The following is an 18,955-nucleotide window of genomic DNA, read 5'->3' as shown; positions in this document are numbered from 1 at the left end:
ATTAATGCTTAATTTGGTAAAATTTTTACTTTTTAAAAGTAGTTTATAAAAATTAATTTTTAAAAGATAACTTTTTAAAGTTGTAGCATTTATGTTTGGTAAATCAAATCAAAACTAACTTTTAATAAACACAAGCAACATCCATTGCGTTTGATAAAATAGCTTTTAAAATTTAAAAATATTATAATAGACATAAATGTAAGTATTAAATTTGAAAATAGTTAATATATGAGATTATATTAGACTTTTAAATTTTGAAAAGTACAAGCCAATTTTAAAAAGTTCTATCTTAAGAGCTTTCAAAAGTATTCCTATCTTTTAAAAGTTGCAAGCACAAACACATAATCTTTTTTATTTATCAAATATATAATGTGGAGCTTGACCTTTTAAAAAGCATAAACACCTTTTCAAAAAGCTTTTCAAAGCAAAATATTGTTTTTGTTATCATGTATTGTAAAAATGTTAAATTTTATAAAAATTTATGCGTACACATAAAAAATCAATATCAAATAAATATTATATATTTATATATAAATATGTATTATTTAATTTGTTTTAATTTTAATATATATTGTATTTTTTTATGTCTTTTATGTTGATAATTAATTTAATAGTTAATTTTTTTTATGTATATGCAAATATGATTGTTAATTTTATATTAATAATTAGATTCAAATTATAACCTACTCATTAGGTTAACTATTTTTTTTACAAAACTATAAAAAAATGCATAAAATCTACAAATTTATTTGTTAGGTCATGTTCTAGAGAGTGTTACCCTTACACTTCTTCTTTGTTTTTTTAAACACATATTAACATTTATCATTAAAAATTAATTTTTTTATTTTCTTTATTAGGTATTAATAGGAGATAAAAGTGGACTGGGCTATTCGATAGAGGCTCATGACTCGACTCGTTTTATTCGATGGAGACTCATGTCAGGTTTAGACTTTTTTATAAAGCCTATTAATTAAAAAAGTTAGGCCATAGATTAAAAAAAAACTATGAAACTTATTAGACCAATTCATTAATTTTATTTTGTAAAAATAAATTGTTCTTACTTTAGATTTTTAACTTTTTATTTATATTAAACACAATAAAATTAAAAAAAGTTAATAGTCAAAATTAGTTAAGATGATAATTTATTCAAAAAATTTATGAATTATAAGTATGGTAATAATATGTGACTAATGATTGATATATGAATGAATTATGTTTTATAACTTATGAATTATAAATTTTAGAATGTATTTAATATCAATTTATGAATTATAATTTAGAAACAAGTAGTTTTTCAAATAGGTTTGTGGGTTTGTCGGACTTTAAACAAGCCGGGTTCGAATCTCTGAAAAAAAAAATCCTTAACCTACTTGTGAGGTTAATTATTTTTTTAGAGTAATGCTACAAATTCAAGTCTTTTTATGAACCAAGTCGAACCAAGTTAAATAATAAAACTTAGAACAATATTAATTATAACTAATTTTTGTTATGTTAGACTAATTTATTTAAATTTGATTAATAAAAAAATTTGAATGGGTAGTATTTTTTTTTATAAAACTATAAAAAAATAAATGCATAAAATCTACTGATTTATTTGTTATGTCATGTTTTAGAGAGGGTTACACTTGCACTTCCTATTTAATTTTTTAAACACGTATTAACATTTACAATTAAAAATTAATTTGTTGATTTTCTTTGTTAGGTATTACCGTATTAATTTATAAGAAATATTATTTACTATTATTATTATTTTTTTTAAACTTTTTAAATCAAGGGGTAAGAAAAAAAAATAGATTTGAACAGTAAATTTATTTTATTAAACTGAACAGTAAATTTAGTTTCATAAAAAAAAAAAGTGACTTGTACTGATAACCGGAAATGATTCTTGATTCCATTACCTACTAAAAAACTCCAATCTCCTCCTCTCATCAGTCATCACTGCCTCCGATCCATAGCCGCCAACGGTTTTAACTGTCCACCGCCGATCTGAGTTTCCGCCGCCTCCTGTTCCTTCAGCTGTTCACCAATTTGAAGAAGCACTCGCAGGTTTGTTTCAAAATATAAAGAAAACGCGCTCTTATATGCATGTTAGTTTTGTTTATAGCAATATTCAGTTTTTCTCTTTTGATTATTTCTTATGCAAGCTTCAGGTGATGAAATTGAATGGATTAGTTGAAATTGATAGAATTTGATGTGTTACCGTTAATCAAAATTCTTGTTTTGATTTGAGCAACCATAGATAAACACTGTTACCTGAATTGGGAATTCAGTTGGTAGAGTTAGTTACAGCAGTTATGCTAATTTCTGTAGTGTAAGCTTCTGATATTTATGGGAATTCAATTTTAATCTATGAATTGAATTCCTGAGATAACTTTGAGATGAGGGTTATATTGCAATTTTGTTCTCTTTTGAACATCCCTGCTTGCACTAATCTTCTCCAAACCTGTTGATTTAATATTTCCGGATTTGGTATCACCGTTTTGTTTTAGTCAAATCAACTGTCTGTTCCATTGGTTTAATGATCAGTTAACCTTGCATGGTGGATGGAGGAATGGTTGTCTAGAACATGGTTTTGAAAGGATTCAATAATGTTATTCAATCCCCAGAAGCAACCTGTCCTAATGCAAAAATGCTAAATAATTGTTCTTCTTGTCTACATTAGAAGTTGAGAATTTGATGTATGATCTATGAAGATAGATGTTTCTTTGATTGGTTAATATCATTATATGTAGACTAAGCAACATATGCACTCATTTCTACAACAATCTCTTCATATAACCTATTGGATTGAAGTTAAGATGCTCTGGGAAAAGAAAAATGTCAGCTTAGTTAATTCCTACTTGATTATAAAACGTGCTTCTTGTCATCTTTGTAGGTATGGACCAGAAAGAATCTGTTAGGGACATAACTCCTTGGGATGGGACTCTTTCTTCAAGTGACTTTTTTAGTGCTGCTTGTGCCTTTTCTGAGAAGTGGAAAAGGTTCAATGCTTCTGTTCCTCCATGGCTTTGGGTACCATCTCGAAAGCATCATTTATTATCTTCTCATAAGGTGAGTTTTCCATCATTATATTTTTCTTTGTCCACTGCATTATTGTTTTAGTTGTATGTCTTTTTTGTCTCTATGTCAGGAGGAAGGATACTTATCACTAGAGGGCATGTGCCTTATCAAATCAAGTGAGGTCTGTCAGCAATTCAATATAGTATAAATTCATAATAGCCGAGTCGATGTAAGTTTGTGGATTATAATTGCCATTACAGGAGCAAGAGAGTTGTAGAAGTCAAACATGGAAAGAAGAGAGCAGCATCTCTCAAGAAGAAGAAGCTGTAGAAAATGCCACTTTAGTATGTATGAATTGGTATTCATAATCTAGCTCATTTTTACAGCATACACTACACAAATATGGTTACTATCACCTCATTACAGTTTCACTACTGTTCCTGATTACTCACAATAATATTTTAAATATTAGGTCCAGAGCAGTTGTGATGAAGTAAACCACTATGATTTTCACATTGTTTACAGCCCTTCATATAGAGTTCCGGTGTTGTATTTTCGTTCTTACCATAGTGGTATGTTCACTTTTCAATCTATGGAGTTTGTGTGATAAATATCTTAATGGATTATAATTATGTTCTTCATAAAACATAAGTTTGAAAACCAACATTACCTTTTCATATTGATGTTGGGATTTTGGACTGGTTACTTTAAGCGACCCTGCACCTGCTCCTGTTTTAACATCTATGACAAATGATATTGATGTCCTATGAGGTTTGATGAAATTCATTGTGATTCCCCTCTATTTGTCTAGGTGACAATGACCACCCTTTATGGGAGCTTAATGTTATGTTTATAAAGGTGTTTAATGTTACATTTAAAAATCTACAATGGTACCAAGTGTATCATTTTCTGTATATCAAGGAAAATCAATATATATGTTTAGAAATAAAGGGGAATTGGGTTGTATTTCGGCAAATCAAGAAATGCTGTCTAAATTAAGAATCCTGCACCTCATTTTATATTTATTAGGTTTGAGGGAACCCACAATGCCATTGTAATTGAAGCTGTGATTGGAAAAAGAAATTTTATTAGGAAATGGAGGGAAATACAATTTTCAATTGTATCATCTAGGTTAATGGTCTTGACTTTCTTGAAAAACAACCGTTCTAAATTTTGTCTGTATCAGTTTGCATAATACTCTTTCCATTCAATATTAATATGTTATTTTAAACTTTTGATACATTCATAAATTAATATATCTGGAAGCAATTTATATCTCGATCCATATTTCATCAAATTATGGATAAAAGTCAAAACAATTTTTCAATATGAAATAGAGAGGGTCGCATTGTAAAAACAACTGTTATTCTCTACATGATGAATGGTCATTATAGGCATATTTCCTTTTTATACATTACTATGCCAAGTAAGTTTTCTTATTGAAATAAATGATTTTCACTTTCACAATATATTTGATTTGGTGATACTATTTATATAGATGGGCAACCTTTGCCGTTTGGTGAAATTGAAAAGGACCTTCCTGATCACTCTGCAAAGATACGCTCAGAATCTAAATGGACTTTTATAACTCAGGAGGTAAACAACTCTTTTCCATCTCTTTCTTTCTATTTGAAATTAAGTGGTTCACCCCAAAACTAAGTTGAGAGGTAAGACTTGCTTAACACTCAAGGCTATTAGGCTTTCATTTTTAGATAAACTGAGAAATTTGATGACAACTTGGACTTGTGTGTAGTGTGAGGGTGGCCACTAACAATTTTCAACTTTACTCTGATACTATATTAGAAACTAAGTGGGCCTAACTCACCCTAATTTCTAATACTTTTTAGACTTTAGTTGTCATTTCTTTTAAATTTAAATTTCCATTTTTATCCATAATTGTGTTCCTCGTGAAAATATTCTGACAGCTATATCAATTTTTGGTCCATCTGATTCTTTGCACTGTGACAAGAAGCATTTTTATGAATATACATGGAAAATTCAGAAAGAATGCAAGGGATATTTCCAGATATGTGGAAGTAGCAAAAATATTTTCTCCAGTTTGTAATCACATTATTTAAAAATAACACAAACTTGTCTTCAAACCTTGCACTATTTTTGTACATATACATATTAAATGATTTCAATGTCATATATCTTGTAGGAACACCCATATTTGAACAGACCTTGGTACAAGTTACATCCATGTGGGACAAGTGAGTGGATGAAGCTGCTATTCCTTGGCGATACAGCTTTGAATAAAAATGGTTTTGTTATTGAACACTATCTGGTTTCATGGTTCTCTGTCATTGGACAAGTGGTTGGTCTTAAAATCCCTTTGGGAATGTTGGAGACTGTGAGTTGCTAAGTAAGGTGGTCAGTGATGCTTAAAATGTAATTGATGAAATGAGGGTAAAGAATAAAAAGTCTCTGCACAGCACATCAAATTTACTTTTAGAAGTTACCAAGTGAATGTGGCATGAGATATGTAAGGGTGTTCACGGTTTAGTTTTGATTGGTTTTGAATGAAAAATCAATTTTATCAAGTTGTTCCAAATAGTATAATTTATTGATGATTGCATTGGATCTATTTCATTTAAAATCATTCAAGAAATGCAACAGGTATCAGTAATTTAATTTTGTCAGGAACCTTTATTTTGGTACTAATTAGTAATTACGTGAACAATGATTCTTAATTAACCAAAAGGATGTTCGTGGGCGAAAAACTTTACGCAATTCATTCATTAATACAATGATTGTATTGTTCATCACATTTTGTTTCACTAATCAATGGTCGTTTCTTCAATGGATCATGCAAAATTTCACCCTTACATGGCATAAACCCATCACTCTACAACAATATTGCACCTTCCAAGTTGCAATATGACCAAATCTTATAATTCTTTCAAGAACCTTTTATTTTGAGGTTCTAGTGAAGTGAACAAGGAATTCTGTGTTACCCTCAGCACCTTTGAGAGGGGACTCAATCCAACCCTTACTGCAGAAACCAAAATCCTCTACTCCCTTTATAATCCTGTCAAGAACCTGAAATAACCAAAAAACCAACACTTTCAGATTGTCATACTATTTATGGTTCAATGCAGGGTGAATTAACAATTTAACATGAGAAGAGAACTGCAAATCTTAGAAACTTATGGATTATATGTTTTCTCAACAGTGCGCTGGCTGGGGACTGAGAATGATAATTAGTTCAATTAGTTCTCCTAAGTTCTTAATATTGTATTCTTTTCCCTTTCCTAGCTTGCTTCCAAAGCAGGCATCACCAGTTTTGTAGAGAATTCAGAATCATTTATACATGCAATCCTAATGTTTGCCATTCTAAATTTATTGCAGTATTATAGACACAAATCTTAGACAGTTGATGTGATGCAGATGCACATGTCAGATGAATGACACGACAGTCAAATCCTTCTTTCAGTTTATTATAAAAAAAAATTTCAGAGAGAGAGAAAATGACAATATAACATATGAATCACATCATGTGAAGAGTGCAGTGATGTGGAAAGGTAAAGTTGATCTTGCGTCCAATTATATCTTCTTCCAAAAAGGTTGTTGCTTGACTTTTATTAAACAAGGTTTGAATTCTTTCTGTCACTGGAATTGACTTGCAAAGAGAATGACAAAAAGCCAGAAAACGACAAGGAATAATCGTCATAACAACCCCAGAGCAAAAGAATACCAAAATAACTAAAAGGAAATTACATTTTTAGCTCAAAAAAGAACTGTCCAATCACCTTTGAATAACTGTCCACGGAGAATTTGTTAAAACATGAGCAGAAACCCATAATGTAGCCAACCTATTTGGTGCATTAATCGGTTTGAGTTTTTATTTAGCAATTTGTAATTAGATGGAACATAAGGGAATGGAGTTATGAATGGAAGATATAAAGCACTGTACTTAAGCATTTGTCTTTGAACTAGTTCTCTTTATCCTAACTTGAACAATGTTGAGAACATTAAATTTAACAAGATACCCAGAAATCACATACCTCTTGATGGATACTAGGATCTTTCACTATCCCCCCTTTTCCTACCTGCAAAGTAAATGATATTGCAATTTTAAAAATAGAAATATTTGTTTCCACTTTATTCATGAGATTGAGTCAACAATGATAGTTATCTTATTAAAAGCATAATTCGGTTGCTTGCATCTAATTTTCTATATATAAGGAGGATTGGGGGAAGTTGTGTCCAATTTTTTCCCCCCTAAAATATCCCTTCTTTGTATACCCAAGACTTGAACCAACACCATTGGTCAACAGACCAAAGTACTTACCAAGATCAATATAACATTTGTTTACTATTTTACAGACATTGAAATAAAAAAGGGGGCATTAATTGGCTCAGTAATTGTAATGCTCCATCAATTCTAGATAGGAGATCTGTTGACACCTGTGTACATTTGGCATGTATTTTTAATTCCTGTATTCTACATACACTGATACAATGGAGCTAACTCAACATAATACTGGTAACATGTTTTGAAAAGTGTGAAATTTTAATCAATTTCTTTGAAAATATTATTATTGAAGGATCAAATAGACCACGGGCTCCTGCATTTACTCCAAGATGTCTAAAAAGGAAACCTTAACAGAATCCAATTAATCCATATGCTAACTACCAAAGAAATGTCATCATAATAACAAATCTAAGGAAAGATATTCCCTTACAAATTAGAACATTCGACTCAATCTAAAGAGACCATGCAAGCCATATCTAAGTAACACTTTACACTCCTTGCTCCTACCAAAATCCCTGAAATTATCTAAATAAACTGTTCCAAACTGTGAGGCATATCTTAATTCACCAAATAGACAACAGTAACACGACGAGTAGAGATAAAAGGATAAGAGGAAAATGTGGGTGAAGAAAATGCAAAACTGTAGTTACATTTTTGTTCGCCTGCAAGATCCTACTTCGACCCTAACTCCATTTTAGTTTAACCAAGTTGAGAATATTTAGCCATAAAAATTACAGTTGGCAACACAAAAAAATCACCTGAGACCTACGAGCTTCAAATTGTGGTTTAACTAAGGTTACTAAGGCTGCATCCTCCTTCATGACATTAACCACAGCAGGCATGACCTATGAAGAGAATAAAAGAATGTTAGTGGGTCAAGAAGGGCAACCATGCAGGTTATTCTCAAAAAGATCAGTAGACGACTAAAAATTATCATAGATGATCCATGCTTCACTTGATTTTCTAGTTGAGAGAGTGAAGTCGTCAGCCACAAAAAAGTCTAGTGGTCCATCAATAAGAAACCAGCCTAATGTCATTCTTGTGCAAATACACATACTCAAACTATTCATAGGATTTACATAACAAGAGTTAACATCAAGTCATTAGTGATGCAAAAATCTAAGAAGCCAAATACAAATCAACAAGGCAATTTCAAATTCTGGAAATTTAGGAGCAGAGAACAGCTTTGATTACCAATGTGATAATTGAACTGGAAGAGTTATAATAATTAACAATTGGTGCATCAACCACAGCAAAATTTGGAATCTCCATTTTTCTAAAGTAGTTTTAAACAACATATGTAAATGTACAAGTTCCTGCTTTAAAAACAAGCAATTTTGACTTGATGGCTGATGGCTTGTCTACTTTCAAAGTGTGTGCAAGATTTAGCTTCCATACCATTTTCAACTTTATAACATAGCATCATAACATGTCTGACCAGTTTACTGTCCAACAACAAAATCAGAATGACATGAAGCAGTCACCAGTCTACCAAAAACCATACGTCTGAGCCAAATATTTAACAGTTTTGGTTATATCCAAAACTCAGAAGAAGGGATGAAACAGACCAGTAAACTGGCTACTTCCTGTTTCAACTGGCTGGACCAATCCAATTTCCCAAAACAGAAATGCTATACCCCGTAATAGGAGAAATTGAGTTACGTTTGATCTGTTTTCAGAGCTTACCAAGAGAATAGAGATGAATGAAAGGTCTAAAGTCACCAAATCAACATTTTGGGGGAGTTCTGTAAGATATCTTAAATTTGTCCGCTCTATAATAGATACTCGATCATCTCTACGAATTTTCTCAGCCACCTAAATAAGTTAACAATCATGAACAGTAGAAAATCACCAAGCAGATTGATATGCAATAGCTGTAGGTCATATGAAAAATAAGAAGAGTGCATAGAACTTCTAAAGGGAAAATGAAACAGCGTACTCCAGTAATAATGTAGACTCCAATAACCAGTTTCCACATTCACAGAACTTATAACATAGGATGAGTTACCTGTCCATAGCCTACATCAACTCCATAAACATGTGATGCGCCATACTGAAGTAAGCAGTCAGTAAATCCTCCAGTTGACAGCCCAGAATCAAGAGCAACTTTACCAGCAACATTGACATCAAGTTGTTCAATGGCAGCTTCCAACTTATGTCCCGCCCTGTGTTGTTAAAGCCAAAAATAAAAAGGAAATAAAAAAGAAAGAAAGAACGAAAATACAGTTTCACCAAAGTTGCTGTAAAGATATTATTACAAGTAAGCAGAGCATGATGGCTTCACCTACATACATATTTCGGAACTTCAGCAATTATCTCCACAACAGCTTTCTCAGACACAGGAGTACCAGCTTTATTTATCACCTTCCCATTGACATATACTTTGCCTACATAACATATGATTTAGTTTCTATTTAGTAGTATATTGTATAGTTTCATTTTCACTATGACAATGTTATTCATATAGATGTTTGAGTATATGAAGTCATGGATAACACAAAATGAAGAACACAGAATGACCAAAAAATGAAAAAAGAAAAAGAAGGATTTTGAAGATATGCAACACACCAAAAGACGGAGTGAAGTATCGTCTGAAACTTGATATCTTTGCAATCATAAGGTGACTTGATCACTTAGTTTAGAACAAATGTTTACAAAATAGAAGACTCCAATTCATCAACCAAGAAAATCTTTCATCACTAGTGAACTTTGAAATCACAAAAGACTTAGGAATTGAAGAAGTGTAACATATCTAGGTGTCACATTATTTAAATTCAACTTATTCATATAGATGTTTGAGTATATGAAGTCATGGATAACACAAAATGAAGAACACAGAATGACCAAAAAATGAAAAAAGAAAAAGAAGGATTTTGAAGATATGCAACACACCAAAAGACGGAGTGAAGTATCGTCTGAAACTTGATATCTTTGCAATCATAAGGTGACTTGATCACTTAGTTTAGAACAAATGTTTACAAAATAGAAGACTCCAATTCATCAACCAAGAAAATCTTTCATCACTAGTGAACTTTGAAATCACAAAAGACTTAGGAATTGAAGAAGTGTAACATATCTAGGTGTCACATTATTTAAATTCAACTTATTCATATAGATGTTTGAGTATATGAAGTCATGGATAACACACAATGAAGAACACAGAATGACCAAAAAATGAAAAAAGAAAAAGAAGGATTTTGAATATATGCAACACACCAAAAGACGGAGTGAAGTATCGTCTGAAACTTGATATCTTTGCAATCATAAGGTGACTTGATCACTTAGTTTAGAACAAATGTTTACAAAATAGAAGACTCCAATTCATCAACCAAGAAAATCTTTCATCACTAGTGAACTTTGAAATCACAAAAGACTTAGGAATTGAAGAAGTGTAACATATCTAGGTGTCACATTATTTAAATTCAACTTATTCATATAGATGTTTGAGTATATGAAGTCATGGATAACACACAATGAAGAACACAGAATGACCAAAAAATGAAAAAAGAAAAAGAAGGATTTTGAAGATATGCAACACACCAAAAGACGGAGTGAAGTATCGTCTGAAACTTGATATCTTTGCAATCATAAGGTGACTTGATCACTTAGTTTAGAACAAATGTTTACAAAATAGAAGACTCCAATTCATCAACCAAGAAAATCTTTCATCACTAGTGAACTTTGAAATCACAAAAGACTTAGGAATTGAAGAAGTGTAACATATCTAGGTGTCACATTATTTAAATTCAACTTATTCATATAGATGTTTGAGTATATGAAGTCATGGATAACACACAATGAAGAACACAGAATGACCAAAAAATGAAAAAAGAAAAAGAAGGATTTTGAATATATGCAACACACCAAAAGACGGAGTGAAGTATCGTCTGAAACTTGATATCTTTGCAATCATAAGGTGACTTGATCACTTAGTTTAGAACAAATGTTTACAAAATAGAAGACTCCAATTCATCAACCAAGAAAATCTTTCATCACTAGTGAACTTTGAAATCACAAAAGACTTAGGAATTGAAGAAGTGTAACATATCTAGGTGTCACATTATTTAAATTCAACTTATTCATATAGATGTTTGAGTATATGAAGTCATGGATAACACACAATGAAGAACACAGAATGACCAAAAAATGAAAAAAGAAAAAGAAGGATTTTGAAGATATGCAACACACCAAAAGACGGAGTGAAGTATCGTCTGAAACTTGATATCTTTGCAATCATAAGGTGACTTGATCACTTAGTTTAGAACAAATGTTTACAAAATAGAAGACTCCAATTCATCAACCAAGAAAATCTTTCATCACTAGTGAACTTTGAAATCACAAAAGACTTAGGAATTGAAGAAGTGTAACATATCTAGGTGTCACATTATTTAAATTCAACCAATTAGTACAGCTCTATTAAGCTTCCTAACAGAGCATCTATATATTGTACTGGAACTAAAAATTGAAACTAGTTACCTTGCAAAATCCATGACTGGATGATGGATCTGCTATATTGCTGATATTTTTCAAGACATATTTCATCAAGCCTCTTTTTCCTACAAAACAACAGGAAGCAGAACATTTCATCAGCACTTTATTTTATTATATTATTTTTCCTATTCCTTTCAGCAGGGATGTGGGGAGGGGGGAAGTTGATTAGTAACTAATATATGGTTAAAGCAATCCTAAGATATCCCATCACATTAAAGAAAAAGAAACTAGTGTTTAGTGATATGATATGATTCCACTGAATACCAAGGCTTTTCCTTTTCTTTTACATACAATGTTCTCTTCATTTTTACTTAATGTTGATGCACATGATCTATAATCCTAACTATTAATTCAATCTTAAGATTTAAAAAACAGAAAGAAAAATAATGGTTCACAGCATAGGAAAACAGAGATACTGCCAAATAGATGAAGGATGAATCACAATAAATTGCTTTCAACCTACAACTCAATTCACAAAGCACAATTACCTTGGCCAGGGCCCACATAACTAATTTTTCCGACTTTTATTTTATTTTATTATATAAAAAAAAAAAAAAGAGAAATTCAAAATTCAGCCAATAATCATTTCTCAAACCCCTGAGAAAAGAAAGGAAAATTCAAATTTATATGCCTTATAATAAGCATAGTGCTGTATAAATATAATAAATTCAAATTTATTTGCTCTACAAAGTTGATCAAAAATGAAAAACACCATGTCACTATTATATAAAACATCCACTACCACCGTTGTAGTTGCCAATATTTCAACATCATCACACACAAATGAACAAATCACATAAAGAAGAATAACTATTAAGCCATGAAATTTGAAAATTTAACACAAGGGTTTAAAAGCAAAGAAAGCTTATTTACTTCTTCACAGGTAAAACCTTTTCTGAATTCGCAGTAGCATATCCCTTAAATGGAGTTGGAATTTGAGCGCTGACACATCTAACTGAAAAGGAAAAAAAAAAGAAAAAAAATGAAAAAAAATATGTGTAAGTTGCAATATATGGCTTATGCGTGGGTGTACCTGGAGAATTGAAAGTTGGGAAACGCGAAAGGATAGTTAAGGTTGTGTCACTGTGGAAACCTCGAGAGATGGTGAAAGGATGCTTCAGAAACTGTAACACCATTTCTGTTTATCGCGTTATTCTTCTATTGTCTCTTTCTCTTTCTTTCTCATTCCTCTTGCTTTTCAGTTTGAGGATTGGAACCTGCTGCAAGACCAAAAAATAATCTCTAATAAATTAAGGTTTTGTTTGGGTGAATTTAAAAAAAAAAATTTTAATTATTTTTTTAGAGAATTTTATAAAAAAATAAAAATAATTTTATGTTTAGATATTTTATGTAAAACATTTTTTTATTTATTAATTATGATTGGATATAAAATAAAAAAATATTTTTTTATTTATTTATTATATAAAAGATAATTTTTTAAAAAAATTTAAAATATTGCAATTTTTTAAAAAATATTTTTTATTTTTTATTATTTTTATTTTTACTACTAAAAATTTGTCAAACACGTTAAAAAATAAAAAAAAATATATTTTTTATTAAAAAAATATTTTTTTATCTAAATAATACCATCTAAATAAGCACTTAAAAAATAAATTTTTATTTTGTTGGCCAAAGCATCTCCAATTGAGAATTAGTTCTTCGTAAATCTAAATTCTATTTAAATTTACTTCAAATTAAATAGGATTGAGAAAATAAATAAATTTAATATATAAATAACTAATTTATAAATAATGTTAATAAATTTTTATCTTTAATTTTGTTATATATAATAAAAATAAAATTCTTTTTTTAATTTTTTAATTTAAATTTATTTATTTTATATTTTATACATATATTAAATAACTTAAAATATTTTATTTTTTATAATTTATTTTTTAATTATTGATATTAAATTTATAATTTTAAAAATAAAAATATAAAAATAATTTTTTAACTCAATAAAAAAGCGACTGTTGAGTCTCTAGTAAATATAGTTTGATTCCAAAATAATTTTATATGAAATTAATATCTTTAAAAAAAAAATTTTATCTATATATCAACACATAATTAATAAGTAGTTGAGTAAAGATACATTCATAATTATAATAGTATACGATTTTATTTTGATACATTTACGAAAATTATGAATGGTTATGTACTCAAATTTATTCTTTAGTATATAATTGTGATTGGATACAAAGAAAATCCGTAATTGTTTATTGGATTAGATATTTGACCGTTATAAATGAAAGTATTATTCATAGTACAATAAATTAAAATAAAATCTTCAATAAAATCTTACCACTAAAAGTTCGCGGAAGTGATCCTAATGTATCTGTAAGATAATTATTCGTGCACATTAAAGATTTCAAAATTTAACGAATAAAATATTCCTAGCACAACCGACTTAATGAACGACACAATAGTAATCTCTACGTAGAATACCGAACCCGGCATTAAAATCTTTCCCTATTAACAAAAAATTATAATATAAATTAAAACATTTAAAATATAAAAAAGGAAAGCAGAGTAGGAAGCAAATCAGCAACATCTTTATCTCAATTCCACACGAAAATCTGGGGTAGATTCTTCCGATACGCCATTATAAAGCTATCAAACTTAGAACTACCGTCACGTAATTCCCACTCTTCAAATATCTCTCTCTTTTTTTCTGAAACCCTAACACAAAACACAAACAAGTGAAACATAAACAACCACCTTTTTCGCTTTCTGGGTCACTGAAGCATTTCATCGAATGGCTTCTGAGCATAACAACGACAACAGCACAAGCTACCAACCTTCGGAGCCAAGACCATGCGCCAACGGTTGCGGCTTCTTCGGCACCGCCGGCAACAGAAACCTCTGCTCCAAGTGCTTCAGAGATCTCTTCCTTGAAGAACAGCGTGCCGCTTCAGCCAAAGTCGTCGTTGAGAAAACCCTTCTCAATGGCTGCGTTGCTTCCGGGTCCTCTCCTTCTTCGGACACCACCGACTCCTCTGTCGTTCCTGCGGCGGAGCCTCCTTCTTCCTCCGCTGCCGCAGCAGCGCCTTCCGGTCCCGTGAAGCCCTCGAACCGGTGCCGTGGTTGCAACAAGAAGGTTGGGCTGACGGGTTTCGTTTGCAAGTGTGGAGCGACGTTCTGCGGGGTTCACCGTTATCCAGAGAGGCACGATTGTCCGTTTGATTTCAAGGGCGTTGGACGTGACGCGATTTCCAAGGCTAATCCTGTTGTGAAAGCAGATAAGCTCGATAAGTTTTAGGCTTCTTAATTGTATTTGTATTATGATGGGTTGATCAATTTTCTTTGTTTTAGGCCACTTGAGAATTTTAGGGTGTTAGATTGATCATTCTGTTTAGGAATGAGAAGAAGGATTAATATTTTTTAAAAGTAGTTTACAAAAATTAATTTTTAAAATATAATTTTTTTAAATTATATTATTTATGTTTAGTAAATTAAATTAAAAATAATTTTTAATAAATATAAATAACAATAATTATGTTTGATAAAATAATTTTTAAAATTTAAAATATTATAATAAATATAAATACAAACATTAAATTTAGTCAAAAAAATATAAACATTAAATTTAAATGTTAATTAACATATAAAATTATATTGGATTTTTAAATTTTGTAAAGTATAAGTTAACTTTAAAAAATTTTACTTTAGTTATTTTTAAAAATATTTGGATTTTTTAAAAATTGTAAGTTCAAACATATAATTTTTTAAAAATTATAAGAATAAATATATGATTTTTTAATTTATTAAATATAAAATGAGGAGTTTAAATTTTTAAAAAATACAAATATTTTTTTAAAAAATTTTATCAAAATAACTCTTAAATAGGTTTGGTTGGACTGGTGAGGGTTTAGGGTGAATTGATGTTTTTTTCCAAGGGTGAATTGATTTAAGAAAGTATGAATGAATTAATGAATTTGACATGAATAGTTGAATTTGATACATCTGTTTAGGGATGTCTATGGATGGGATTCAATCTGATTTGATTCATATATGTTTATGCATATTCGCGATGTTTATTCGAATTTGATTCGAAAATTGCGGATATGAATCTGATCCGCAAGGCTTTCGGATCGGATCGGATCGGATCTGCACACTAATAGGATCGGATTGCGGATTTTGTGTTAGTATCCGCATATTCGATCCGCATATCTGCGTATCTGCAAAATTAAAGAAATAAATAAGTAAATATTTTTTTATGTTTTATTTTAATTAATAATTATCATATATGTTATATTATTTTAATTTATTATTTGAAAAAAGTATGTTAAATATTATTTTAAGAGTAAACATATTTAAAAGAATAGAAAAAATGAATTTTATTGATATTTTTTAATAAAAATATACTTTTAAAAATATTTTTATGTTTTGCGGATATATCAGATATCCGATTCGATCCGCAAATCGGATTGGATCCAACCTTAAAAGTTGCGGATATTGGATTCGATCCGATCCAATGATTTTAATGCGGATCGGATCGAATTTTTGGCCATATCCGATTCGATCCATAGACACCCCTACATCTGTTCAATTTCAAAAGTCATTGTTGTTTGGTTTTCATGGTTTCTCCACTCTTGTGGATTATTTTTATTATAAAATAAAAAAATTATTAAAACTTTAATTTTTAAAATTCAATTTTTTTTTATTGGAACAACTTTCTACGCTTTTGAATTTTAATATGGAAGTATGGTTGGTGCTAGATGTTATATGGAGAAGAGGAGTACTTTATATTAGAGTGGTGTCAGGAAAATAGAATTTGGACCGTACCCACATGTCGTTGGCCAGGTGCTCTCTAGAGATGGTGTTCATTTAACACACTCAATCTCCTCTATTGCATGCGTATCAGGGATTTTACTTTTTTTTTTTTTTTTTTCTAGTCAACTTCGAAGCCTTCATCTTCTTTCTCCCTCAACTAAAAAAACCCAAATATAAGAGAAATCGAAATTTAGAAATATTGATTGTCCGAAATTTTACATTATAAAAATTATTTTAAATTATTTTTTTATATACATGCAAAAACAGAATCTAACAAAAATAATATAAAAAATATTTATTATATAAATAAATAAATATAATAAAAAATATAAAGAGAGCACTATAAATTTTATAATGTTAAGCAAAAAAATATTCTATAATTTTTTTAATAAGAAAAAGAAGTATAGGGATCGAATTATAAAAAATTTGGTTCAAGGACTCAATTAAAAGAAAAAAAAGTATAGGAAACTAATTAAAAATTTTGCGAAACTATAGGGACCAATAGAATAATTAAATCTTTATTTTTAATATATAAAATAATAATAAGATAATAAATTAAATTAAATGAAGGTTGAATTATTCTGTTGGTCCCTATAGTTTCGTAAAATTTTTAATTAGGTCCCTATACTTTTTTTCTTTTTAATTGGGTCCTTGCACCATTTTTTATTTCAATTAGGTCTCTCTTGACAGTAATTAGCTTATTTTTTTAAGGACCTAACTAAAAAAAATAATTGGTGTAAGGACCCAAATGAAAGGAAAAAAAATGTAGAGACTCAAATAAAAAAAATTGGTGCAAGGACTCAATTAAAAAGGAAAAAAATATAGGGACCTAAATTAAAAATTTTGCGAAACTATAAAGACCAATAGAGTAATTAAACTTTAAATGAATTCATTTATTTCATTGCCTTATATATTATTTATTAAATCATTTAATATTTATGTGGTTTAATGAATCAAACAAAATTTTAAATAATTTAATATATATTCTAATTAAATTAAATATTTAATTAGTTATGATTGATGTGATTTAAAGAATCAAATAAAATATTAAATGATGGAATATTATTTATTCTAATAAAATCAAATTAAATATAATTAATTAGTTATAATTAATATAGTTGAATGAATTAAACATGTTAAATTAAAAAATAATTTAGCTAATTTATCTCTCAAGACACATTTTAAAAATATTTATTTTTTAATAATTTTTATAAAATATTTCTTTTTATAATGTTTCTAGCCTATGCTCTAAGGACACACTTAGCAGAACTCATTAAGAAAAAATTTAATTAGTTAATACAAATAATTAGTATACTTGATTTAGTTCAATAAATTAAAAGAAATAAATGTGAAAGAAAGAGAAAAAAAAAAGAGAATGAATAAAAATGTGTGGCTATAAAAAGATAATAAAAAAAGTTTTTTTAGTTTTTTATTTATTAATTTTTAACTTATTATAATTAATTTCACATCATTTATTATATGTTATTCATCTTATAAATTAACACAATCAATTAGTTTAATTATAGATAATTAATTATAATTGATATAACTTATTTCACTATATTTTCTAAAAAAATAATTAAAAAGACACGTTTTAATTTTTTGTTAAAGTAAAATAAAATAAAATACATAAATTAAATAGATATAAATCTGAAAATTATAAAAGTTTATTAACAATTTAAATAAATTAGTACCATAAAACTAAGTTTAATGTCTATTAAAAATAATTATCTGACCTTCTATTCTTCTGAATATTAATAATTTAAATAAAATAATACCCTATAACTTATTTTTTTATTTATTTTAAGTAATTATTAACATTTTATTTTTCAAATTATTTTCTTGTCTTATTTATCATTTATGCTTTCGATCAAATATATTAATAAACAAATAAATTAAATTAACTACCTTAATTATACTTGGACTATTCAACAATTTAACATAATCTTTTCAATTTGGAATTAACTACTAACCATCCAAAATAGAAAATTTAGAGTAATTTAGTATTATGAACATTAATTATGTATTGTGAAATAACCTAAAACCATAATGTAATTTATTTTAAAGAAATAATCAAACATTATTGTTAATTGTGAAATAATCTAAAATTATAATGCATTTTATTTTAAAACACCGTAAAAAAGATATATCTCTTTTGTTAATCAAAAGGTAGAAAGAAAAAATATGCGCCTAATAATGAGCAACTAAAATAGATAAAAATATTTAAAAAATATAAAAATAAAATATATAATTAAATTAAAAAAATAAATTAAATATATTACAAATATTGTATCCTAAACACAAGAGAGAGAAAGAGAGAAAAAAGAACAAATGAATAAAAAATACATTATGATCTCGTATAAATAGATGATATTTAAAAAAATAAACTAATTAAATTAATTAATATATCTCGTTATCATATTTATTATTTAC

General features: G+C 28.7%; 3 protein-coding genes across 5 annotated transcripts; 2 read left to right on the top strand and 1 right to left on the bottom strand.

Annotated features, from left to right (window-relative positions):
- The first annotated feature begins 867 nt into the window (after positions 1-867).
- On the top strand, positions 868-5,543 carry LOC112732043 (ubiquitin-like-conjugating enzyme ATG10). 2 transcript variants are annotated; one of them, XM_025780905.3, is made up of 8 exons: positions 868-942; positions 1,933-2,046; positions 2,876-3,051; positions 3,131-3,181; positions 3,261-3,344; positions 3,473-3,572; positions 4,499-4,596; positions 5,162-5,543. In XM_025780905.3, the coding sequence occupies exons 3-8, from the start codon at positions 2,878-2,880 to the stop codon at positions 5,363-5,365; spliced, it is 711 nt and encodes a 236-aa protein (XP_025636690.1). In that variant the 5' UTR covers positions 868-942; positions 1,933-2,046; positions 2,876-2,877; the 3' UTR covers positions 5,366-5,543. The 2 variants fall into 2 exon arrangements, with proteins under 2 accessions (XP_025636690.1, XP_025636691.1); XM_025780906.3 differs by lacking the exons at positions 868-942; positions 3,473-3,572 and having other exon boundaries at positions 1,854-2,046; positions 3,261-3,348.
- A 169-nt stretch (positions 5,544-5,712) lies between these two features.
- On the bottom strand, positions 5,713-13,956 carry LOC112731986 (uncharacterized). 2 transcript variants are annotated; one of them, XM_025780900.3, is made up of 10 exons: positions 12,783-13,956; positions 12,623-12,704; positions 11,735-11,814; positions 9,543-9,645; positions 9,267-9,423; positions 8,945-9,073; positions 8,017-8,103; positions 7,008-7,052; positions 6,753-6,815; positions 5,713-6,042 (listed from the first exon to the last, which is right to left on the bottom strand). In XM_025780900.3, the coding sequence occupies exons 1-10, from the start codon at positions 12,883-12,885 to the stop codon at positions 5,914-5,916; spliced, it is 978 nt and encodes a 325-aa protein (XP_025636685.1). In that variant the 5' UTR covers positions 12,886-13,956; the 3' UTR covers positions 5,713-5,913. The 2 variants fall into 2 exon arrangements, with proteins under 2 accessions (XP_025636685.1, XP_025636686.1); XM_025780901.3 differs by having other exon boundaries at positions 12,843-12,988.
- A 548-nt stretch (positions 13,957-14,504) lies between these two features.
- Positions 14,505-15,136, top strand: LOC112731970 (zinc finger A20 and AN1 domain-containing stress-associated protein 1). Its single transcript, XM_025780899.3, has one exon. The coding sequence runs from the start codon at positions 14,505-14,507 to the stop codon at positions 15,006-15,008; it is 504 nt and encodes a 167-aa protein (XP_025636684.1). The 3' UTR covers positions 15,009-15,136.
- The last annotated feature ends 3,819 nt before the right edge of the window (positions 15,137-18,955 follow it).

The sequence above is a fragment of the Arachis hypogaea genome, chromosome 2 (assembly GCF_003086295.3).
Source record: "Arachis hypogaea cultivar Tifrunner chromosome 2, arahy.Tifrunner.gnm2.J5K5, whole genome shotgun sequence".
Taxonomy (NCBI): Eukaryota; Viridiplantae; Streptophyta; class Magnoliopsida; order Fabales; family Fabaceae; genus Arachis; species Arachis hypogaea.
This window is presented reverse-complemented; position numbering and strand designations above follow the sequence as displayed.